The 25,693-nt window shown below is 43.2% G+C and overlaps 1 protein-coding gene across 3 annotated transcripts in view; it reads left to right on the top strand.

Moving 5' to 3' along the window:
- The window catches only part of NBEA (neurobeachin), a 482,091-nt gene that overhangs the window by 132,988 nt on the left and 323,410 nt on the right, over positions 1–25,693 (top strand). For 2 of the 3 annotated variants that reach the window (XM_054586547.1, XM_054586549.1), the window contains exons 30-32: positions 4,600–5,038; positions 16,319–16,473; positions 18,688–18,811. In XM_054586547.1, the coding sequence (XP_054442522.1) occupies positions 4,600–5,038; positions 16,319–16,473; positions 18,688–18,811 (718 nt within the window). The remainder of the gene's footprint in view (positions 1–4,599; positions 5,039–16,318; positions 16,474–18,687; positions 18,812–25,693) is intronic. The other variant, XM_054586548.1, reaches the window with a different exon arrangement.

The raw sequence follows: 25,693 nt of genomic DNA on the forward strand, positions 1-25,693 counted from the left end.
GCCGCGTTCACAGTGACGATGATGGTAACGATGGTGACAGTCAACTCCGTGAGAGCAGCAGCTTCAGAAACTACACAGTGGCAGGACTCCATGCCATGTGCTCGTCATGAATTGTGCTCTCACCGCCACACCGACTGTGAGAGGTAGTGCCGTTACCACACTCGCTGTACAGATGGAAGGGCGAGGCTGAGAGAAGTCGAATGGTGCGTCCCCCTCACAGCATGGATGAGCCTTGGTGGGGAGTAAAACCGTCTCAATTCCAAAGCATGAACTCGTCATTGCACCCCAGGTGCAACCTGTGGCTTATCTGATTGACAGCAACCGTGTTAAACCATATTCGCTTGCTTTTGGTTCTCCGCAACTCAAGAGAAGTTGTTGGCATTCCTTTTTGGGGGTTACTGGTTGCCTCCATTACATTACAGAGATGCATGATGTATTTTTTTCTTTGAGAAGAGAAAGGGTATAAACAAGCTAAGGCAAGACAAAAGCAAAACATATATGAATATTTTATAATTTCTATTAGATATTTTACCAAAAATGCACAGAATGGAACTAGACTAAAATTTGGAGCTTAGCCATCTCTTAGAGGCAGGACTTGTGGGACAGTAAGCACCTCCAGAAATCCGCTCTTCCAGGAAAGCCAGGAGAAGAAGGGCAGAAATGGCCCGCACCCCTTTTGCCACGCTCTGGAGAGCAATCAAAAGCCTGCACCAGCCCACAGATTGTCAAGTCAAGATGAACTGCAGAATCTGTGAGAATCTGGCAATTTGCAGTGACTCGCGGCGCCCTCTGGCCATCGACCTCTCCCGGCTCTGCAGTAACCTAGGAAACCAGAAGGCAGACAGCCATGGTCGCTGTGAGGAGGCCAGCTAGGTGGCGAGGTCACGGAAAGACCCTTCTGAGGGCACTGTCACTGCTTGGCCTGGCTGGCAGCTCGCTCTGCTAGAGCGCCGCTCACCAGGTGTGCTCCTGTTCGATCTGACCAGTGTTTGCCTGGTGAGCAAAGCCCTGTTTCCAAGGTACTGGTCAAAATAATTAACAGAAGTTTTTGCGTAACGTTGCAACTGCCTCAGGTGGCAGTGCCAGCCATGACCAACAAGAGCCTCACCAGACAAGTTTAAAGGGAATGTCGGGAATGAGATCCCCATATTCCTGGGGCCTGCCTCGGGTCCAGGAAAGACCTGGGAAGGCCCCAGACCCCTCCCCCTGGCTGACTTCCCGGCCCTAAGCAGCAAGGAGTGAGGGGTAGGGGGCATTGTAAACAGGGCAAGTGGTCAAAGCATGTCCAACATACACACAGGGCCTCTGGCAATGAGGAAAAGTCTCACTGGTTCCGGACACTGATGGCCCCCTCCGTCCAGGTGTTAGCCGATGACCAGCTGGACAGAGCGGAGACTCGGCTGCAGGTGGCAAGGACGGTAGGTTCCTGGAACCTGTTCAGCTGAGCCAGTGAACAGTCCGCGCAACAGCAAGCCCCACCAGAGGAGTCTGATGTCCAGGATTGGCGTCCCCTGTTTTAAATGTCTGATTTTCAGCAAAAATGATGAAACACACCAAGAAGCAGGAACGTGTGGCTGACACACGGCACAAGAAAAGAGCAGCCCAGAGACGTGCCCTGGAGGCAGGCCTGCTGCTGGCACACTCAGCGGTGGCGCCGAACCAGCTATTGTACGTGTGCTCAGGTAATGGGAGGGGATCTTTTCTGACGTGGTGAGATGTCTCCCTGAAAGAGAGTATCTGTGAAGAAATACTATAGAAAAGAACCAAGTAAAAATTCAGGAGATGAAAATTTAATAGCAAAAATGTAAAATTCCTTGGAGGGGCTCCGCGGGAGCTCTGAGATGGCAGAAGGTAGAATCGTTGCACTTCGTGGAAGGCCCGTGGCGATGGTCGGACTCGGAGGTACAGAACAAGAAAAAGGTGCAAGAAACATGGGGAGAGCCTCAGAGGCCATGGGGGTACTGTCAAGTGAACCAGCATGCCCACGCGGGCCGTCCAGAGGGGAGGAGAGGAAGAGAAGGGCAGAGAGGACGCTGGAAGAAACGGTCTGAAAACGCCCCGCCTTGGATGGAGTCATCGCTGGGCAGTCCAAGGGGGTCCCACCCTGCGTGCCGGGTGGACCCGGACAGGCCCGCATGCTGTCAGCGTCAGCCACAGGCGCCTTCCCAGCCCCCCGTTGTTCCTTCTGAGTTGTGACTTGGTTATGGGCCCGTGTTTGGTAATAACACTGCAGTCCTGAGGCCGTACTCTTTCATGCACTTAGGGTAGCAAACCCAGAAATTGGACCATTTATAATTAATTGCAAACAATTAATGCATTGTGTTCTTGTGTAAAATGAACTTGAATAATGATTTTAAAAGCTTTTTATCTATAGTTTTTTCACCTCCTTAGAATTCAAGTTAATTTTTATGTAAGTTGGCAGTTTTGGATTTAATGTGAACGAAATATACATGGCTGTTATATACAGATTTTAACATTTTATTTTAAATCACTTTAATGTGATTTCGTTTCCTTAGCATTACTATTTGAAGAGGAAATAATTAATCTTAATATAATTTTGATGCTATACTAACAAGGAACTGAATGTTCCTTTCATGTTATTCCTTATTTAAATAGTTTGGAAAATAGCAATATGAATAATTTAATAGGTAAGACATTGAAACACTTCATAAATCACTGGAAAACAAGATTTTTGGAGGAAGGAATGTGATAAATGGGGTCACCATGTAGAAATCATGTCATTTAACCCCATAATTTTCATGAAACTTATCAGATGAACGCAATTAGGCTCAGTGAAACACTGAGAAAGAGGCACCTGGCATCCAGCGGCCCATTTCTGACGAGGCTGCGACCCCTCTGGCCGGCCTGTTGCTGCCAGGACGGGGCTGGTGGCTGCCGGGACTGATGAGCCCTAGAGAGAGGTTACAAGCCTGTGGTCCTGGGCACAGTAACTGCCCACGTGCAAACGTTTATGCTTTCTCTGCTGGTCTTGTCTACCTTCCAGTTGAAGTTGCTCAGGCTAAATACTCAAAGTGCTTTGGAGTCGCACAAAACTCTCTAAGTCATGTAAGGTGACGTTTCTGCGCTCTACCAGTAGCGCGTTCTAGGAAAGACATTGTTGCGTAATGGGAAGTTAAGGTCTGCTTTTTGAGTACTGATCCTTTTTTTATTTGCAATTGCTATTATAAAATTTTCCATTGGTGTTTATCTTTATTTCTGTGTAATGTGATCATGTGTGCTTTACAAAACCTACTTATTTGAATAGAATTTTTATTGAAATATCAAATTTACCTCTTCATTTTTGAGATCTTTTTTATCAGGAAAAATGAAACTTAAGAGTTTTATTACTGTGTAAATATTTTGATGCTTCATTTGAAAGTTTTGTAATGTTCAGTTTTAATAGACTTTTAATTGTGTTTTATAATTGAGACACTAGATTAATATTGGAGTTTCAAATATCTAGTTAATGAGTTATAGATTTTAGTTATCTATTGATAGTCAACTGAACAAAACAACATTATATTTGGTGGAAAAAACCTCATATGGTACCTTGTGGAAACTAAATTAAACCTTTTTCTATTTCCTTCATTATTTTGTTTGCTAGCAAAATGCTTGTGTTTCATACTCAGTAAACTTGAAAAGTTTACGTTTTTCGTGTACCTCTTGAGTAAAACACACTGTAAATTAACATACTGAGATACCACATTAGGATAAAGCCAAACTAAATTCAGACTACGTGGTAGACTTGATTATGTGCCTTTTAGGAAAAACCCTTATGTGAGGACATGCTACTTGATTTTAGAGAGAGGGCAAGGGAAGTGGAGCGAGAGGGAGCGAAACATTGACGTGAGACAGAAACGTCCATCGGTGGCTGCCTTTATGTGCCCTGACTGGGGATCGAACCCACAGCTTTTGGTTACGGGATGACTCTCTAACCAGCTGAGCCACACTGGCCAGGGCAATTATACACCTTTTGATAATTAACCTCTGTAGGAAAAATTAGCCCATGCTAGTAACCATGATACTGATTTTTTTCTTGATGTTAGAGTTCTTTTTTTTTCTGTGTTTGCATTCTTGGTCCTATTGTCTCAGAAATATCACTACAGCTCTTTAGTTTTTTTAATATTTTCTCTCCAAAAATATGTCATCCATGGATGCCCACATTTTAAATAAACTCAGTAGTAGCTTTGATAGTGGAAATAACTGCCTTTGACATCTTACCTTCTCATTTTATATCCCTAAGGTTATTTTGAAATATCCAGTGTTTTAATTAGCACCCCAGTTTACCCAAAATATGTGGGTATACCTTTCTTGACTTGCAGTTATAACCCGAGAGATTCCGTAGACTTACTTGATGTCAGTTTTGAAATGCCATGTGATTTATAAGAGAAACGGTTTTGTAGCTGGTTGGTTACTGGACAACAGGACAGGGGTATAGAGCTGTGTTTTTAACCCAGCTGCGTTGCTGTGCACACCCAGACAGCAGATAACTTGGTTTGTTACAGGCTTTGTTTCCTCTGATGTGCGAGACTATTTTGTAAGTGATACTGGGTCTCAGCTACTTAGGCCTTTTATCGGAACCGTTTTCTTTCATTACAGAAACCCCTGCTGCGTTTCCGGACACTGTAAAGGAGAAAGAAGCACCGGCCCCCGGTGAAGATGTGCAGCTGGAGAGCGCCATCCCTCATACTGATTCCGGAATCGGAGAGGAGCAAGTGGCCAGCATCCTGAACGGGGCGGAATTGGAGCCGGGCCCGGGCCCTGACGCCATGAGCGAGCTGCTTTCCACCTTGTCGTCCGAAGTAAAGAAGTCACAAGAGAGCTTGGCTGAGGCCCCCAGTGAAATGTTGAAGCCTGCGCCGTCCATATCGAGCATCAGTCAAACCAAGGGCATCAACGTCAAGGAGATCCTGAAAAGTCTCGTGGCCGCCCCCGTCGACATGGCGGAGTGCGGCCCGGACCCCGTCCCCTACCCAGACCCAGCCCTGAAGAGGGAAGCGCAGGCGATCCTTCCTATGCAGTTCCATTCCTTCGACAGGTAGGCGCGCCGCCCGTTCTTTACGGGCGCTCTGTGTGTGGTGGTAGCGGGGTGAGGGGGGGGCGGGCCTGAGTCTGTTCATTTGAAAACATCAGGGGGTCTCGACAACCTTGTACTTATTAATGTAGATTCTTACTACAGAGAACATTTCAGTGACAGACCAACTTGACTGATTGCGTAGTAAAACATTTGCACAGCAGATCTCCAACAGGTTTCCGTGAGGTATCGGGCTATCATATTGTATTGGAAATAGAGAAGCTCAGATTCTGATTATAATCCGTTTTCAAGTGACTGCACAGCGGAAGCTGTTTTATCTTTTCAGACTGAATTGTTTTGCGGATACAAATGGGGATGGGATAGGCCAGATTTCTCCCAGGTCTGGTCTGGCTCTGAAATTCCGTCATAATATGATTGAAAACTTTAATAACTGTTGGATATTAAATAGCCTGCTGTACGTATTAAAATGCAAATTTGACTTCTAAATGCAGGCATATAAAAATAGTTTTTAAATGTGTGATCATCTTTCTTATGGAATTTACATTTTCTGTGTAAAATCCACATTTTGAGGCATCAATTGGGAAGTAAATATTGCTGATAGGCATCTTAGGGTTCTAAACAATTTATAACATGGCCCCAGCTATCTTTACACTCAAATATTAATCATGGAAGGAAATTTTAGTTGAGAGTCTAGAATATTTTTCTATTCCAATGTAGATGCAAAAAAAGAAAAGAATAATTCACAGGAGAATACAATATTTTGGAGCCAAAGAACTTGTGCATATACTTCATAAAAGCATGTGTAGAATTAGAAAAATAGTCTAGGACAGTCCTTCTAACAACAATGCTCTGATACTGGGATTGATACATATTCTGAATTACGTTTGTGTACTTTTTTCTGTTTTTACCTTACATACGTTCAAAACACTTTTTCGTACAAAAATGTATATATGTGTGTAAAGTGATGGCAAGTAATTTTTTTTCTTTTTAGATAGAGAAGATTAAAGTTGGGAATCAAATGTTTCTTAAGTTATAATGTCAAAATATAATATCTGTGTTATATTGCTTTCTCTACACTAATTAGACTGCTTTGTCTAAGTGAGAGACAGTAATTTTATGTGGTTGGGGTAGAAGTGTGGCAGTAAAGCCACTTCCAGTTAGGATGAATTTTGTTTTTATATATGAGTGTAATGTAAACTTGGCCTAGACACATTTTAACTCGTGTCCTGGAGGTGTTTCTTGAAAACCTACTGTGAAAATATAAGTGGCGTTAGTCATTATGCAGCATATAATGATGAGTAAAATCTTTTGTCCTTTATGAATTTACAAGTAATAAAAGGAGATAGAAATGTTTGCAATTAATTGTCATACAAGATAAAATGTGTTGTCAAAAAATTTTTAAAACTAAACGAAAGGAAGGTCTATAAATGTAGAAAGGTATTTCTTTTTAAAATAGTTTGTTTATTCATGTAGAGTCTTGGGTGTTCCTAATGCCATTTCCTGTTGATGTTCCTGGTCTCACCTATTGGGTTTGTGGTCCCAGGGTATCTGGGGGGGTGTGTTTACGGGTATATATAATCATGTGCACATAAGTATCTCTAAGTACATAGTTCTGTGGATAAATAGCACTGTAATTTAATTTCGTGTAATGAAAGTTTCCTTTCGTTTAATTTTAAGTTACCTATTTAAATTTTCTCAAAATAAAAAAATACAAGTTATTAAAATTTGCATAAGAGAATCCAGCGAAATAAAAATTAAGTAAAACATTTTTGTTTTAATTTGGATTATTGTAAGAGCGTGGTTTTTTAAATAAACCATAACAAAGCAATCACCTCTGTGCCAATATTTAGCTACTGAAAATTTATTACACTTTTGAGAATATTGCTTTAAAAAAAGTAGAACTCTTTGATGTGCTCTTGGTAGCGTGCGTGCAAAACGCAGTGGGAGTGCAATCATTACCCTAAATTGCATAAGTAGAAATGGAATTGAGGTGCACAAAGCACATTGCAGTTCCTTTTAGGAAAAGGGTCCCCGGTGGAGCTAATGTATGCGGCCGCTGGAGCACCATCGCGTGTAAATGACGAGGTGATATTGATGAAAGCAGGGATTGGGGTCTCAGGGGGCGCTGGCGCCGGATTGAACAGAAGCGGCCCCGCACCGCACGCAGCTCGAGTCTGTCGTCGTCACTGCTCAAAGCCATAATGGGAGGTGGCAGTCTGAAATGAGTTGCCACGGCAAAGAGTATTATTTTTGAAATGCTTTCACACAAATCACTGGGCCCTGCATACAACTTAGTTTCATGCTTTAATGTCATCAGGAGGCACAAATTGGTGTGTCTAATTGTTTGCCACCTGCCAGCAAAATGAGCTGCCAGCCGGCCAGACGGGTCTGATTGTCTGTCAGCCACTCAATACATTGGGAGTGACAACATCAAAAATTCAACTTCCAGCGCTGGGGCTGGGCAGCGCTCAGAGGCACCGTCCCCCACGCGCTCCTGCGCGGCTGCGTTTTCAATCCTATTTCCAAAGCCTTCCAGCGCCGGCATTACCTGTCCAAGATAGCCGTAATTACATTACGGAGTATATAAACACGATTCTGAAGCACTCAAGGCTGAAACCCATGTTATGACATGTCTTTTAACGTCAGGTTGAAGTTTCTGAAGCTAGGATCCAAGAGGACAGGCTTCCAAAGCAGAGTCCTGAGTGCCACCGTTTTCCACACAGTTACTGTGGGTCTCACTGAAACAGTAATGTGTTTACTACGTTATCTGCAGCTGAAAAATAGCCGTAAACTCAGTTAATCATTTCTTTATAACTGAATCATACTTCATAATAATATCGTCTAATCCCCATGGAAACCACCTAGGATTTTACTTTTGTTAGCCAATAGTTTATTTGTTCTGTTGCCAACACGTATTCTCTATATTTAGTCTAGGTTGTTGGTTTGGAAAAAGCTTCCTACAGCAGCTGATGTGGTTTTAACTTTGTTAACTTTGGTCCTATGTGGGGTGTATCTCAGCTCTTAGGATGGAGCCTTGATGAATTTCAGTGTTTTGAAATTTATTTTTTACTTTTTGAAGTTCATTTTCATTAGTTTTACTGCAACATCAAACTTCAGAAACATTTAGACCTAAAATAACCCCTTTTTCTTTTAGTTTTTAATCTTTCATCAAATTGTGTCATGACATGCATGAATAGCCTTATCTGCATGTGTGGGAAGGGCCGATTCCTCTTTCGTTTCCTCCCACCTTCACCGTGCCGCTTAGGCACGGCCTCGATGGCACGGAGCGGCCCCAGCACGCGCCTGGGTGCGGCGTGTGAGGCGCCAAGCGAGCTGGTGCCGCTCCAGCGCTGTTGTGCGGCGAGAGCGCTGTGTGTGCCGCGGGACTGCAGGCCCCCACGAGGACAGCTCTCCTCCTGCTCCGTCCCCGAAAGCAGAGAGCGGCACTCATCATGCTTCATTGCTAGCAGGAGCGCTGCATAGTCCCACCACAGAACTCACCCATTCAGTTGCAAAGTTTCCCCAAATACTCTCTCTCTTGATAGGTTTCTATAGAGGCCTCTGGTTTATAAAATATTCCAGCTGAGCTCTGGTTTTTTATGAATTAGTAGCCTTGTAACTTCTGGGCTGTGTGGTAATGCTTTTCTCCTAAACCACTGAGGAAGCTTCCCCCTATCTTTTATACGAACACGTTAATCCTATAGATCCACGTATTTTTACTCTGGAGAATTTGGTATATGTCTGTGGTTTCGCTCAGTCCTCGTTCCCATGGGATTCCTGAGAGTCCCCTTTAGTTTGGACAGAAAGCCAAAAATAAACAAGCAAACAAACAAATAAGGCAGAAGGTAATGTGCTTCTCCAAACATTTTAACTGTTGTCGTGTTTAGAAAATTGTTTTAAGTCTAGGATTTCACAAATAGACTATACTTGTGTTGCTTCTCTGGCTAACAGACATTTGTCTTGCATGACTGTATGTCATTTTTGAGGGTTTTGCCAGTCTGCCTAGACAGTACGCGAATTTCTGGGCTTGATGTGCTCAGGCAAAACAGCCTGCATGTTTTTCCCCTCAAACTTTAGTGTTCTTGCTTCCAAATGTTTCATTCTCTGAGAAAGAATACTTCTAAAACGAAAAAGTATTTTGTAAATATCCTAGGACTAAAAACTCAGTGCAGATCGTCTTGGTGGCATTAAACCCGCAGGACAGGCCTAGGACAGGTGTTTCTCTCTCCTTTAACATGAACGTTTTGACCCTGACGAGGAGGACGGCAAGTCGGCGTCTGTAGAGTCCACGGAGTCCTCACATTGATTTCTTTACGTTCAGAATTGAGATTATGAAAAAAGTGTAATTATTGCTGAGGATTTTAATTTCCGTACTTCACGTTTTCTAATTTTTTTTAAAAAATGTGTTGATTATGGTATTTAAAGGACGCCTAGGTAAATGTGAGCCAAGTTTATCAAAAATCTGTCGACCCTCACATTTCAAGTTTCTGTGATGTCTAACCGCTGCAGTGCCAGCTGTTACAACGCTCCAAGTGTCCTGGGAACAGTGGCTTCGGGCCCGTTGCCACATGATGCGATTTTGGTGATAACCTAAGTTTTCCAATGTTGTTGCCTTTGTCTCTCCTGGCATTTATACCAGCAGTCAGTGAGCTGAAAAAGTATCTCTCTTTAAAGGGCAGATTACTGGAATACTCAGCTAATTCTTATATATCTTTTTCTGTTAGTATCGTAAATATAAACTAAGGACTCATAAAACACAAAAACGTGAGAGTAGTAACCTTGGGGTTTCTCTCAAGCGTCTGTAAATTGTAACGTCAGCCTAAAATCAGCACCAGATTGGTTTTCTCAGAAGTTTCAATTTTTTTCTCTCAAGATAAATGTTTAATACCTATAAGCCTTGTTAGGGCAGAGTGGTAATCTGGAAATTAGGAGAAGCGACTGTTAATAATGGGTCTCTTTGTAGTTAGCTGTGGAAACATTAGCTGCTGTCTGTGGCTGTCCAGGACTCGGCTTCCCAACCTTGAGAATAATGCATTATTTCTATTGAGTCCCATAAAGGTTCAGAATTCTGTGATAAATGAAATGGCCATATAATTGTCTCAGCTAAAGAGCAGGTGGCTATGTCTGAACTTGGATAGAAGACCTGAGTGCCAGAATGGAGAGGACGTGTCTGCTCCCAAAGCCGTTGGCCCCCTTTCGGCCTGGCCGTCCCCCCAGCGAGTCCTGCGGTTCCCACCCTCCACCGCCGCCTCCCCATTTCCAGGCGCTCCTGTCCGCGCGGGTCTCTTTCACGTCCGTGCCAGAGACATTCTCACACACAGGTCTGAGGTTCCCGTGACCGCCCAGTCAAGGATGGACTCCCCAGTTCGGGGTGGGAGCCCTCGCCTCTCTGCAGTCCTACGGCTCTGTTTGCAGCCCCTTCAGTTGGCTGTTTTTCTTCCCTCTTCGCTTAACTAAGTTTTTACTGTTGAACTTTACTCCTCTTGGCTAATTGTTATTGATCCTCCCAGATTCAGCTCACTCTTCCCGATAATACACACCCTTTGTGTTCCTGACCGGTCTTGTGCACAGCTCTGACGCAGAGCAGTGACTGAAACTTGCCGCCCAGCTGATTGTCCCCTGCGTGTCCTTCAGGCATCCCTGAGGCGTGGGTTGGGTGGGTTAGGTCTCCTGGCCTTCCTGTCCCCCAAGCACGTCCGTGCAATTGTGTTCCCTCCAGGCTGGCGCTCGGGAAGTGTTACAGAAAAGAGGGCGGCACTGCGTCGATGAGAAGGGGGCTTTACGAGGGGCTGTGGAGGATCAGGAAACTCTCTTGCTTTCATGAGTCACTGCTGAAAAGCCCTGTGTTGTCTTTGGTGCCTTGCTTTATAACTAAACAAATCTTGAGGTGCACACATAAAGCGGTATCCTTTTTACAGAATTCACACCACGGTTAAGGGACCCCCAAGGCTCTGTCCTTGGCCCACTGCTGCTCTCTCCATCCGCACCCCTTCTTCAGTGGTTTCCTCTCCCTTCCCGGTGTGAACCAGTAGAAAGGCAGACGGCTCCCAAGTTTATGTCTCAGCCCAGACCCCTGGCCTACACTAGAGACTTACGCACCCACTCGCTGCATCAGCGTCACTAGTGTTGGGTGATTAACAAGTTAAGACTTGTTAGAAAACCTGCTCCATCCCAGAGGGCCGCTCTGTTCTTTCTGTTGCGTACGGCAAACATCTGTACATACCTTTGACTTTCTCTCACACCTGCGTCCTGTCTCCTCCAAATTCTCTTTGCTCTCGCTTGTTAAGTTTGTCCACAGCGGACCCACTTCTCAGGACCTTCTCTTTGCCATTCTAATCCCAATTGCCGTCGTCTCTCACTGGGCTTATTGTAGTATTTTCCTGACCAGCTCCCGCGGCCCCCTTGCTGTTTTCCGCATTAAGTCTGTCCCAAATGTAGCGGCCAGAGGGGTCCTGCTGTGGCCTGAGGTTATGTCCCTGCCCTGTCCACCAGCTGTCGGTGGCTGCTGATCCCACTCTGGAGAAGCCAGTGGGATGCGGGGGCCTGTGACGTGAGCCCCCCATGGCTTCTCCCGTCTCACCTTGTCTCGCCACTCCACACGTCACTCAGTCTTCTCGAGTCACACCGGCCTCTCCCTGTCCTCTCCGCCTGGCACACCCTTCCCTGGATATGCTCAGAGCTGTTCCCACCCCCCTTTCATGTGCCCTTAAACTGCACTGTTTATGGAGCGTTCTCTTAGTTGTCTTTCCAGCACTACTCCTTACGCCTTTTCTCCGAGCGCTGCCGCCCTGATGTGCTGTATTTACTCATTTATGTCATTGCGTGTTCTCTCTCCCTGCTCGAGCGTACATCCCACGAGGGCAGAGATTTTGTCTGTTCTGTTATGGCCCTGCTATGCCGGGGGGCTTAGAGCAGCCCCTCACACATGCTGCTGCTCGGGAGATGTTTGTTGCGGGAATGAATGAATGAATCTTAGATCCCAGCATCTCCTTGGCTTTGAGACAGGATAACTCCAGTGCTGGAGAAATTTGTCCTCAGTGGGTTACAAAGCATGGAAGGGACCACTCGGTGGCACCTGGGCTTGAAGTGAAGTAGATTTCCTGGAGTGTGGCATTTTGATGATAAGCTTTGCAGCCTTGGTGTCTGAAGGTCATATGTATATAAGGGAATTATCCACGTCTTTCTAACTTACAGTCTTAAAGGTGGGGGATGGAAGTGTGACACTGTGTGGGAAAACATGGAAAGAATATTTTTAACATAGAAAAATGCAATTGGTGAATTGTGTGTAATGTAGAGGATTTTAGGATTCCGTGAGCATAAATAGGAGATCTAGAAGAAACCTGGAGTGAAATATGTTTAGTTTAGGTTGGAGGCGTTGGAGGCTTTTAACTTGTGTGGCTCTATTTTTGAAATCCAGATAAAAGTTACATGCTCACCCTAGAAAATGTAAATGTACTGGGAAACCTTGTGAATATTTCCGGGTGTGCATGCGCCCTTGAGGGCACCGCAGGTGGGTCGACGGGCTCCCGGGCAAGCCTTTCAGAGCAGGTGCGATAGGTCCCTAAGTGGCAAATGTTGAGCAATAGCCTGATAGAAGGTTTTGTTGAGAGTGGAAAATGTTTATGTTCATATGTAAGTAGTGGAAAATACACCATAGCATTCCAAAGGACAATGAATGTGTTATCAACACACACTGATAACTATAAACTTTCAAGTTATTTGTAAAATAGATTTCTCAGCATATGGAGGGGTTGCAGGTGCCACAGAACGGATGGTGCTGGTGAGGAAATGACACCGAGGACAGGACGGTCCAGTCCTGTGGCTCCAGAGGAACAACGTGGCCAGAGTCATCAAGCGCACAAAGTGGCCGGCGGAGAAGGAATCTGAGGAAGCAGGCAAATCCAGCTTCCCACCCTTTTCACCGCATCCCTGTGACATGCTCACCATGTGACCTCGTCAGGGATTGGAAACAGGAGTTCATGAAAGTTACCAGAGATTTCTTCCTCTTGTTGGTCCTGATTTGGTATTTGGCGATGCGTGAAGTTTCCCTTGTTTCCTTGAGCACCTTCAGATGTTTAGTCGGCAGAATTTCCCCACTATTTTCTGTAACGCTTCAGTCTCCGAGCCTGTTCTCACAGGCCGTGTTTCCAGGTTTGCTGTCACCCTCACTGTTGCCTCGTGGACAGGACACGGTCGTTCTTGAAATGCGGTGCCTAAGCCCACGTGACGGGTTTTGTTCATGAGGTCTGTCCGCGTCAGCACTTCGGGGCGTCTCGGCAGTACCCACGGCAGCTAACGCGGACTGACCACTCACAGTACCCAGGCCAGGCGCTAAGCGCTGCACGTGCACTTTTACCTTTTATCTCCATAACAACCCCGCGAGCCTCACTTTACAGGTGAGGAGAATGGAGCCTGGAAAACGTCAGTGGCCCATTGGAAGACACGCCCCGTGTCTCAGTAGTCGTGGGAGGTGGAATCCTACCTCCGCTTTGCCAGCCATTGGTGCCGGGGCCGTGAGCCCCGCACTCCTCTGTTTGCGCGCCACGTCCCGCTGCGGGGCCCACGAGGCCGCTGTCGGTGAGCTGCCGGCAGACGTCCCCACCCGCTGCCTTTAAGTCAGATGCTTTCAGTCGGGCGTAGACTGGTGTTTGCATTTATCTTCAGGTCGTTGAGATGAGAGGTTTTTCTCTCATCCGTGTAACTGATTTTTCATAACACAGTTCTCGTAGCCTCAGCCCCTGACAAGGCGCCTGCAGAGGGCTCGCAGAGAGTCTTGCCCAGTCGGTAACGATCTGCTCAGCAGCGGTTTTGGTGATGGTTAGCAGTCCCGCCGTCTGAGGGTCCTATTGAGAGATGCAGGGAGAGAGTATTCAAGTTTCCCTGAGGACTTCTTTTCCAGTGAAGATTTGATCCCTTTGTTTTCTTGAGAGACAGTCGGTGAAAGAGTGGTCTCATTATTAGGCGACAAGTTTAGAGAAGGTGAACCCCAAATCATAGTTTGTTCTTTTTTTCATTGGCCTTGATGTAGACTTTTGAAACTAGATACTGCCTATCTTATATAATTCTCTTCCTATCACTTCAGCGTAACAATTACTAACATTTCTAAGATATAATCAACAAAGGCCTTTTAAATTCTATATTTTGCCATGTATTAACGCACACTTTTTTGCTCAAATTTTTGAGGGAAAAATAAGGATGCACATTATACATGGGGAGTACCTGAAATACCTTGTATCTGTTCTTGTGTTTTGTGATTGTTACATAAAGTTTGTATACCAGAGTGTATTAAAAAATAAATGCTAAAATTTCTTTTAAATACAAAAACCAAGTATCTAAATATACATAAATAAAAAATTGAATTAAAAAGAAAGATTTTTTCCTGAAAGTTTGGGCCAGAAACATGGGTGTGCGTTACACACAGCACACTGCGGTGTCTCATTAACCGCCCCCCATGTGACATAGGGGGCACCTGCCTTGTGTTCCCATGGCGGTGAAGGAGCTGCCACTGATGGCACGGCCGCAGAGGGGCTCGTCCTGCGGCCCTGCGTTCCTGCAGCCTGCCCGCTCCGCTCACCGCCCCTGGGGGAGGGTGATGGAGGCGCCTGCTGAGCCACAGCGGTGAGGGGTAGAAGACACAGGCTGGATTTGGGGGGTTCATAACGTAGCCGAGAGTTCAGGGTTGAGTCCAGTGAATTTGACGGTATCCATAAAGAGTTAAAAAACAAGGTGCCCAGATGTAATGAAGAAAAATTTTTTGGCACAAGTGAAATTATTTAAAATTATTATTATAATATAACCTTAAATAATTTTGGTTATAAAAGTTATTTGGTTACAAAAATTAAAGAGTAACAATAAATCTAATAATAAATAATAATTCCTAAAATTAATAATAATTCTTACAGATTTCGGTTTTTGACATTGAAGAAGCTGTTGGCAACATTAACAGAAGTATTTCTTTGAAAAAAAAATAGTGGCGTTAAGGAAGTGTAAGTCACTGACTTAGTCGCACTTGAGCCATTGATAAAGATTCTTTTAAGTAGAGGTTTTCACTGAGGAAATTGTAAAATACAGATGCATTTGAAGTCCTGATTTACATAGGATAGTTTTGTACCGTCAGACACCAGTTTTCAAGCATTACACTTGAGCTTCAAACATCACATACATGTACTTTCTAGAGCAGCGATTTTTAAGCCGTGCGCTGCAAGAATCTTTAGAGCAGGAATACCTGCCTATTTAGTCAGGGGCGCTGACCTCTCTTCCCTTGGACTGTCAGATAAAACAATGACACCAGGTAATACAATAGACATTCAGTGTGAACAAATCAAAATTATTCCTATTTTTTTGTCAGGTTGACAAAAAATACACTTTTGGTGCTCTGTAGAATGATAGGAATTGGTGTATGTGTGTTGGGAGGTGGAAGAAGGCGGAACATCCCTGTGCTGGATGAGCAAGCTCAGAACCATCCGAGTTGTGCTGGGGGAGAGGGGTTAAATGGGGTCCCTGTGCTTTCTCCTTCGGGTAGAGGGAAGCTAGAAACATGGTTACTCTTTCTTTTAAATGGACTAATATTCCTATCCATTTCTAGTTTTAGATTAACACATCACATTCAGACTTTTTGTTTTGTGAAAATCATTTAAATATGCTAAAGAAATAGGAGAGAAAATGCTCAACTCCTATGCGCAAAAAGTCAAGGTTTAAAAACTAAGTACATTTTCACCAAATATCTAGTGTATCATCTTAGTTCTTTTTCATTATAATAACATTACTACTAGGAAAAAGCATTCTTTTTTTCCCTAAAAATAAAATACATACATATTTACTATCTGATTCCTTAGTTTAATTTCTTGCTTTACTATGAAGAAGATTTAGAATTTGGCTTTCAAAGTTGTTAATGACTATTTTATACATGGAGAATATAATATAGATAAGATTGACCTTTTATGTATATTGTGCAGGAAAAAACTCTGTGTGCACATGCAAAATATTCTGACTTGAATACACATTTTCCCAAATTCATGATTATAGCCCACATGCCCTCTTGAGAAATGTTTACAAACGCCAAATTCTACATAAACGTTTGCCACGTGAATTATAATAATCAGTGCACTTTACACTATATCCATGATATCCATATTGTTTTCATCAGTGCACTTGTGCTCAGGAGCTTTAACTAAGGAAGAAGAAAGGAGAAGAGTACGCTGACTGTGTATATCCGCCCAGCTGGGTTCCAGTCCATCCTAAAGTTCTTGTTGTTCATCATTTCCCACCATCTCTTTCTCGCAGGAGTGTCGTGGTGCCTGTGAAGAAGCCACCTCCCGGGAGCTTGGCCGTCACCACGGTGGGGGCCACGGCGGCCGGGACCGGGCTGCCCACGGGCAGCACGCCCAACATATTTGCTGCAGCTGGAGCTACACCAAAAAGTATGATTAATACCACAGGTATCGTCCTTATATATTTTTGTGATACCCCATCTTTTTCTTTCTGTTTTCTGTATCTTCATTTTTCTACTTATTTGATCTTAAAAATAAGACACCCTGATCATTTAAGGGCATGTTAGTCTGTGAGAAGGGCATACTTTATGTTACTACCTTTCAGAACTCGCCTGTAGCTCCAGGATGTATTTCTTCGTGGTCATTTTAGAGGACACCATTTCATTTTGAGTGTTCTCAAAACAGTGCTATTTACTGTTGGAGTGACATCTGATTGCTGAAAGGTATTCGGGGAGCAACACCAAAGATAATCTGAATCCTGAAGTTTATTACGTAAAAGCTAGTCAATTTTATAAGAATAACAAGGTGTACTAAATGTCAGTGACATTTACTGGTTGAATCCCAATCTGTGTTTTTTTGCTGAACCCTCGGAGGGAAGGCAGAGCTCCCCTAAGAACCTCGATGATGTGCAAGAGCTTCACCTTGATAAAAAGTGCATGTGACTAAGAGCCACGGTCTGACATTGAGTTAATATACATACCTAGATTACAACGGCCTCCAATTCATCGTCTAACATTTTTCTAATGATTCTAGGAACAGAGAATTCCAAATCACTACAAATTTTAAAAGCCTGCCTAAAATAGCCTCTTTTTTGTGTGTGTGTGAATTTCCAGAAATGTTCCTGTTGATTAATAGCTAAATAAATCCTTACCCAAATCTTTGTGATTCCATTTTAGGTATTTATACAACGCAAGATGATCCCTGACTTTTCCTCCCTGACTCTAGTAGCCTTCTCTTCTCCAAACTGTAGAGCCTTGAACTTTTCCATCTATTATCATTACTTAGATTCTTCCCATTTTATTAATTTCATAGCTCTTCTTTGTGCTTTCTGTATCTATCTTGTTTATCATACCACCAGAGAGACATATCATGAACAACACATTTATGGGTTGTAGTAAGTAGAATGTACTCTGATATTTATATGAGCAAATAACATCATTAATGGCATTGTGTTAAAGAATGTATCTTTGATTTACCTATATTATAAATGAATATTTATATCTGGCTTTTCTGAAGACTTTATACAAAATGTTTATATTCAGTTTACAATCTTACTCTTCATTTTGTTTTCTAAAAATAGGAATAAAAAATGATTTTAACCATTCGTACCAAAATATACATGAGAAAAAGTGTTAAGGTTTTTAAAATATGCCAATGTAGTAGGAAAACTTCTGCATTTGGTATTTGTTGAGTGCATCCTTTTTAAAAAATATAGGTAAATGAAAAATTAAATCACTTTTTATATGAAACAAGTTATTTTGTTCTAATTTCTATTTCATGAATTAATAGTAGATAATAAGAATGGATGGTAGCAAGAGGTCTAGTGATAGTATGAAGTATATAATATTATGATGAAAAATAAAATGTAATTAATAACCTTCCTTCTTAGAGGTTTGCGCACACACATTTCTTGGGCCAGCATCTAAAGGGGGCCGTCATCCAGTGTCTGTTCTGGCACATGGATGCTGTGTAGGTTTGGCACGTGGATGCTGTGTAGGTTTGGCACAGGGAGTAGTCCCGTTTTATGGGAGTAATGTAAGATAAGATAATATTTAGGAACACTAGATGTCTCTCAACTCCACAGCACTTTGACGTGCTTACTTAGCTGGTGTATTATAGAAAAGTCTGTTCCAGAATGGCATCTTCAGGTCACTGAGGAGAACTCCTTTGAAGTCAGGTGCAGTTATATTCAGCATAGCCCTTCTGACATGGTCATTTGATCAGAATAAACATCTGAGATTGCTCCAGTGCCACCAATTTGTCCTCAGAGAACTTGGGGTAAATTATATCTTAAGTGAGGGAAACTAAGAATACTATAGCACAGACGTAAAACAGAACAGTTTTTCACATCTAAATTTACATTGTTTTATCAGCCTCATTTTATCAAAAATTGTTTTCATTTGTTGATGTCTTTTATTTATACCCTATTTGTAATATAGTTTTGTTAGATTAATATAAGTAAATCAACCGGCATTTAATGCAGAACATTATCTGTAATTATAAAGTGTTATTAGTGTACTAATAGCGAATGATTTTTTTAATCATTGAAGTATGTTTTAAAATTCAGGTAAATAGTTCTTCAAAATCAGATAGTAATGATGTAATAAAAATGTTATTAAATAAATTCATGTTTAAGGCTCAGTGTCACTCTTTTGGACACAGGTGCCGTGGATTCAGGGTCCTCCTCTTCCTCCTCTTCCAGTTTTGTGAACGGTGCTACCAGTAAAAACCTTCCCGCTGTGCAAACTGTTGCTCCCATGCCCGAAGACTCGGCTGAAAACATGAGGTACGCGTTACAGCCTTCTCGCGTTTACTCTTCTTCCTTCTGCCTCGGAGAGAGGCAGAACGGCACACCCTGGACACGCCGGGGTAGGGAGGGACTCCTGAGAACGGTCCGCGATGAGCTTCGTGACTGCAGTGCGTAACTGCATCGGTTTAATACTTTTGGTGGTTTATTCGTTATACGGAGATCTGTTGTTATATTTCAGAGCCCAGAGATCTTGAATAATTTTCAAACGTTAACTTTGCCAAATTTATAATCCATTGTCATATAGACTGTTACAAAATCCAATAAAATAGAAACATGCACAAATGTTAACATAATAAAATTGGGCATCTTTGGGATGGTAATGAAAAGTTGAAATACAGTCTTTCAAAATAAATTTTCAAATTATATATAACACACATAATGGAACTTGAATAACCAAATACTTTCTTATTGTGATTAAAAGATAAGAATATTTTTTAGTAGCGTATCAAAGAGCATTCCTAGAAGAGACTGGCCACATTCTTGGAGTTAAGTTGCACACACACGTGTGTGCACAGTTTTAATTCAGGTGTCACGCAAGTGCAGAGCGTGAAGGCCCCACGACCGCACTTCTGTTTGCTCCCCCACGTCCGGAAGCAGAACCCCCAGAATCCCCCACAGACTCCTCCTCCTGACACTGGCCATGCTCCTCTTCAGCTTCCCCACCCTGACTTTTCGGATTAGGTCAGTTCTGTCTTTTTTTGATTTTTATATAAATGGGATTGCGTATTCCTTTGTCTCAGGCTGCTTCTGTCCACATTACATTTCTGAGATTCGTCCATGTTGCATGTAGCAGTAGTTCGTTTATTTTTATTCTGTTTTTATCCCTTTGTAAGTCCATATCACAGTTTATTTATCTGCCTCACTGATGGCAGCCATGGAGTTCTGTAGTTTGGGCTGTCGCAGAGACGCTCTGTTTCGCACAGCAGTGCCGATTGTGTGTGGCCCCTGGGTGTTCTGCGCGTTTGTGTGCATGTCTTTTGGGTGAATAACACGGAGTAGAACTTCTGATTCATGCTGCTTGTGCAAGCTCAATTGTACTAGACAGTGCCACTGGTTTTCTTTTCTTTTTTCATTGAGTTTATCTGGGGACATTGGTTAATAAAGTGACATAAGGTCAGGTACACACTTCTGTAACACGTCATCTGTGTCTGTTGTAGAAAGTGTTCACCACCGCAGGTCAAGTCGCCGTCGCCAGCCGGTTCTCAGCGCTGTGTGAGGTTACGGAGCGGCAGCGTGTGAGAGCCGCGCTCTTCCTGTCTCCAGCAGGGCTTACCGAGCGCTGTCGGTCGTGCATTTTAGCCACAGCGGTAGCAGTGGCGTGTTCCGTTGCGTTTTTAGCCTGCAGTTTCCTGATGATTAATGAAACTGAGTACCTTCTTGTATATGTATTGGTTTTCTTTTTGTTTTGGGGGGGTTTTGGTCTTTTGGTTTTCTTTTGTTTTTTGTAATTTGCCTGTTGAAATCTCTTGCTGATTAAAAATTTTGAGTTGTCTTATTAATTTGTAAAGATTGTTTATGCATTTTTAAATTGATCCCTTTGAGGATTATATTTTTTATATATACATGTGTCTTCTCCCATTCTGTCGCTTTTCTTATCATTACCTGTATGATCTGTTTTGATCCATGGAAGTGGTAAATTTTAATGAAACTCAGTTTATGGAGTAGTGTTAGTGCTTCCTCTGTTGTAGGTCACATCTTTGCCTTCATGTTCCCCCTTTGTCTTCTGGCTGCGTTATTCTTTGCTTTTTATATTTAGATGTATTATTCGACTGGAATTGCCTTTTGTGAATTCAACAAAGTGGGGAGTAATCTGGACGAGGTGACCCCGCAGCATCTCTTTGAACAACTCTCCTTTCTCCCGCGCCCGTGCCACGCTGGCCACAGGGCGGGGGTCCCTCTGCGGGACTCGGGCCAGGCCGTCAGCTCAGCCCCTCTGCCTGTTCGTCCTCCTCGCCCCCGGTGCCTGTGGTGTTTCATAAAGACCCTTGTCTTGCGCAGCCTTGTCCTTTTGCTGGAGAAAGTCCTAGCTGTTCTTGATTCTTGGCAATTCTCTTTAGATTTTAAGATTAATTTCACAAAAGCAGACTAAAAACAACTTGCTGTGGTTTTGGCAAGGAATGGAATTTACAGATTTATTGTAACTGGAGTTATATTGTGTCTATAAATCACTTTCAAGATTGCAACTTCCAAGCTATGAACATCATATATCCCTCCCATTTCTTTAGTTTTTCTTAATTTTTTTTCAGTACCAGCTTTTAATTTTCTATGTTGAAGCCATGTGTTTCTTATTTGACTTGTTCTAAGAATTCTAATATTTTGTATTTGTATTTTTTTTCTGTATTTAGTTTTCAAATAAACTTTATTGGGGCCATTTGTTTATAGTTTAAGTGCAATAAAAGTACTCATTTTGAGTGTACCTTGTAATGAGTTTTGAACAGTTTATATATCCATGTAACCACCACTAAAATCAAGACAGAGACTGCATTCATCACGCCGGAGGGCTCCCTGGTGCTCCGTTTGTCACTTAGCCCATCTCTGCCCTGGGCAAACCCGTACTTTTTAGCACTGTAACTTGCATTGGTCTTTTCTAGGGTGCTGCATACATGGAATCATACGTACTTCTTTCGCTCAGCTTTTGAGCTTTTGAGATTTACCTGGGCCTTTCTTTTTTCACGTGAGCAGTCCATTTTCACTCCCGAGCACTCTGTCATGTTGGCATCACACAGTTCCTCAACCTGTTAGCTTGCTGGTAGGCATCTGGGCTTTTTTCCGGTCTGGGGCTGTACCAGATCATCTCTGAGGCGTGCGAGGGCAGGCCTCGTCATGGACAGGAGTGCACGGGCGCGTGACTAGGAGGCACATTTCTGGGTGAAGAGTGAGCGTCCGGGGCTTAGGATGGTTAGCCCTAAATTTTTCGACTTTACGATGGTGAGAAAGCAGTATGCATAATAAATTCCAGGACATAGTTGACACTTTATTATAGAAGAGATGATTTTGCCCAACTTCAGAGTAATGTAATTGTTCCAAGCATGTTTACAGTAGGCATCGCCAAGCTTTGATATTTGGTAGGTTAGATGTGGAAGAGTTGTTTTCTGCGTAAGCTCTTTTCAGCTGGATGTGGACGGTGCTCCACTGGAAGCCGGGAAGCGTCTGTACGTGCTTGTCTTTACAAGGGACTTCCCAGCCCGTTCCCACTGTGCTCGCATTTTACATTTCTGTAAGCAGTGTGTAAAAGTTCCTTTTTTTGCATATTGTTGTTAACACTTGGTATTGACAGTCATTTTAATTTAAGCCTTTATAATGGCTGGATAATCATAACTTTTTTGGTTTTATTTTCCATTTTCCTAATAATGATGACAAGCAGGTTTCTTGGTATGTGCTTATGGGCCATTGAAATCTTTTGCCATTTAAAAAAGTTGGGTCGTTCTTACTGAAATATAAGTTCTTTATGTATTCTGAATATATGTTCTTTGTCACATAAATGCATTGCAAATATTTTTTCCATTCTGTAGCTTATATTTGCATTTGTTAAAAGTGTTAAGAAAAGGAAGTTTCTAATTTTGAAGTCCATCATTTCAAAACTTTTTTTTAATACAACGGTTTGCACCTTTGTGCCCTAAGAAATCTTTATCTACTGTAAAGTCACGAAGATATTCTCCTATATTTTCTTCTAAAAGTTTTGTAGTTGTAGCTTTTATGACCAGGTCCATAGTCATTTTCACTTAATTTTCGTACGTATGGCAAGTTAAAAGCCCGTGCTTGTTGCTATCCACGTACACATCAGCATTTCAGTACCGTTATTCCCTTGGCATGTTCGTTTAAAACCAATTGACCACCTATGTTTGCATCTGTTTCTGGACTCCATACTGCTCTGTGATCTGTACGGCTGTCCTCAGGCCAGTACACCACAGGGATCGTTACTGTAGCTGTATAAAAAGTCTTGAAATCAGGTAGTGTAAGTCTTCTAAGTCTTCTTTTTTACAATTGCTTTGACTTTTTCAGTTTGTTTGCATTTTTAATATAAATTTTAGGGAAATAGGCCTGCCAATTCCCTCATTCCCCCCCAAAAAAAATTTTGCTGAAATTTGAGTTAGGATTATTTTGAATCTTTAATTAAATTTAGGGAGAATTGATAGCATAATAATACTGAGTTTTTCAATCTGTGAACATTGTTTATAACTCCATTCACTGAGATCTCTAAGTTTTCTCAGTAATTTTATAGTAGTTTTTCATTGTAAAGGTCTTATACTTATTTTTGTTTTTTTAATTATATTTTATGTCTTTGATGATATTCTAAATTAAATTTTTTACTGTAAACTTAGAACTTTGAATTAGAAGCCAAACAATAAAAGAGTAAATACCATATGTTTCCACTTATATAAGATTGTTGGGGTTTTTTTGTTAGTTTTTTTAAAAATATTTGGCATACTTTACAAAAAATACAACTGATCCTGGATACCCTCTTTTGGGAAAGTTTTTAACTTAAAATTTTAATGTAACAGTTACAGGTCTCCCCAGGTTTTCTGTTTTGCCTGTGTCAATTTTGGTAGGTTCTATTGGCACAAAGTAGTTCCTAATATTCTTTTTATTATTCTTTTGGTTTACTGGGATGACATTGGTTAATAAGATTATACAGGTTTCAGGTGTACATTTCTCTGATGCATGACTGTATATTGTACCCACCACCCAAAGTCAAACCATCTCTGTCTGACCCTCTCTACCCTTTCTTACCTCCTCACCCCCCTTCCCTCTGGTAACCACCATACTGGTCTCCGTGTCTATGAGTTTCTGTTTATTTTTCTTGTTTTCTCATTTGTTGCTTTGTTTTATATCCCGCATATGAGTGAAACCATATAGGTCTTAACTTTTTCCGTCTGACTTATTTCGCTTAGCACGATGTTCTCAAAGCCCGTCCATGTTGTCGCAAATGGCAGTATTTCACTTTCTTAGGGCTGAGTGGTATTCCATAGTATGTATGCACCACGTCTTCTTTATCAAGTCCTCTGTTGAAGGTCATTTTGGTTGGTTCCATGTCTTGCCCACTATGAATAATGCTGCAGTGAAAATAGAGGTGCATATGTCTTTGCGAATAAACGTTTTCAAGTTTTTCAAGTAGATACCCAGGAAAGGGACTGCTTGGTCATATGGTAAATAACTCTATTCTTAATTGCTTGAGGAGCCTCCAGGCTGCCTGTGTTCCATAGTGGCTGCACCATTCACACTCCCGCCAGCAGAGAACGGGGTTCCTTTGTATCCACAGCCTCTCCAGCCCTTGTTATTACTTGTCTTGTTGATAACAAACATTCTAACAAATGGCCAGCTGATGTATGCAGAGATGCTCAAGCTGAGTTCCCTAGCTGTTAGGGAAATGCAAATCAGATACCACCCCTTCCTATTCTTTTAACATTCACACACTCCGTAAGAAATTCCCTCCTTTTATTTCTGATGTTTATTATTTGTCTCCCTCCTTTGTCTTGATAGCAATTAATTAATTTTGTTTTTATTGCCAAAGGAACGGGCATTTGCGGGAGAGGAGTGGCAGGGAGCCGTCCGACTGAGGGTTGGCGAGCGACTGAGGGTTGGCGAGCGGTGCTTTCTCCTTGGAGCGTGGCCCTCAGACGCCAGGCGCAGCAGGCGGGCACGGGGAGGGGGGGCTCGGTGCAGTGCAGTGCTGCGGCCCCCCCCCCCCCCCGCCAGAGCCCCTTGCACAGGAGCCCTGGCGCCCTCCTGTTCCCGCTGCTCTGGCACTGAGGGGTGGCCGGGGACCTGCGGCAGCAGGTCGGCCGGAGGACCTGGGCAGGGCGCTTCCTCTGCTGTCCAGTGCGGGGACCTGTGAGCCGTGCCCACTGCCTGGCTCCTGCGGGCCAGGGGCCCCTCGGCCTGCAGAGCTCCCGTGCCCCCCAGCCCCCTCCATCAGGCCCGCCTCTCCCCCCGCCCCGCCCTCGCGTGCGGTGCAGAAGCTCTTCCATCAGCTCTCGGTCATCCCTCCGGGGAATTGCTCTCACTGTGGGTGGACATGGGACTGTGCCCGGGGGTGTGAGTGCAGGGTCCTGCACTGTCCTCTTGCACGTGCTCTCTTGGGCTGACTTGTTTATGAAAAAGATTTTGGCCTGAGTGGTTTCTAATGAGAGTGTCATTGTTCCTTTTTATATACTTGTCTTTATTTTCTGACAGCCTTCTTGAATGTTTCACTGTATAGTTGGGTTTCAACAGTTTATGCCAAATCTAGATGGTTAATTACTTTTTATTCTGCTTGTATTTTTTGAGCTTTTTGCATTCATGGTTTGTCTTTTATCATTTTTGGAAAATTCTCATTGATTATCTCTTCATTTTTCCTCTTCCTTGTCTTGTCTTGTTTGGTGTTGCTACCATAGTAAGTTGCCACAAATTTAGCAGCGTGCAACAATACCCATTTATGATGGAGTAGTTATGTTGGTTAAAAGCACAGCAGGGTCATGCTCGGCTAGTTCTGCACTTTTCCATCCCTCATTCCAAGCTCCAGGTTCCACGCCGCGGAAGGACGGGTAGCTGGAATTCTCTTATGGACTGTGAGTCGGGGTGGCCCTTAGTTCCTGGGGTCTCTTTTCCAGTCCTTGCATTTGCCCCCTCGCTCCGGAGCCAGTGACGGTGTGTCCAGTTGTCCTCACCCTTGGGGCTCTGACTCCCCTCCCGACATGCCGCCGCGGCCGCCCCCCGGCCGCTGCTCTCGGAGCCCACGGCAGAGGTCTCTGCTTGCTGGGGTTCCTGCGGTTGGGCTGGGCCCGCTGCACACTGCAGGGCCTGCTCCTCTCGGTTTACGTGGCCTGATTTTTCCTGGCAAAGTCCCCTGAGCCATGTGGCACGGCCTGTTCACAGGTC

The sequence above is a fragment of the Pteronotus mesoamericanus genome, unplaced genomic scaffold, assembly GCF_021234165.1.
Source record: "Pteronotus mesoamericanus isolate MK-2021 breed Mesoamerican mustached bat unplaced genomic scaffold, CSHL_Meso_final contig_94, whole genome shotgun sequence".
In the NCBI taxonomy this organism is placed as follows: Eukaryota; Metazoa; Chordata; class Mammalia; order Chiroptera; family Mormoopidae; genus Pteronotus; species Pteronotus mesoamericanus.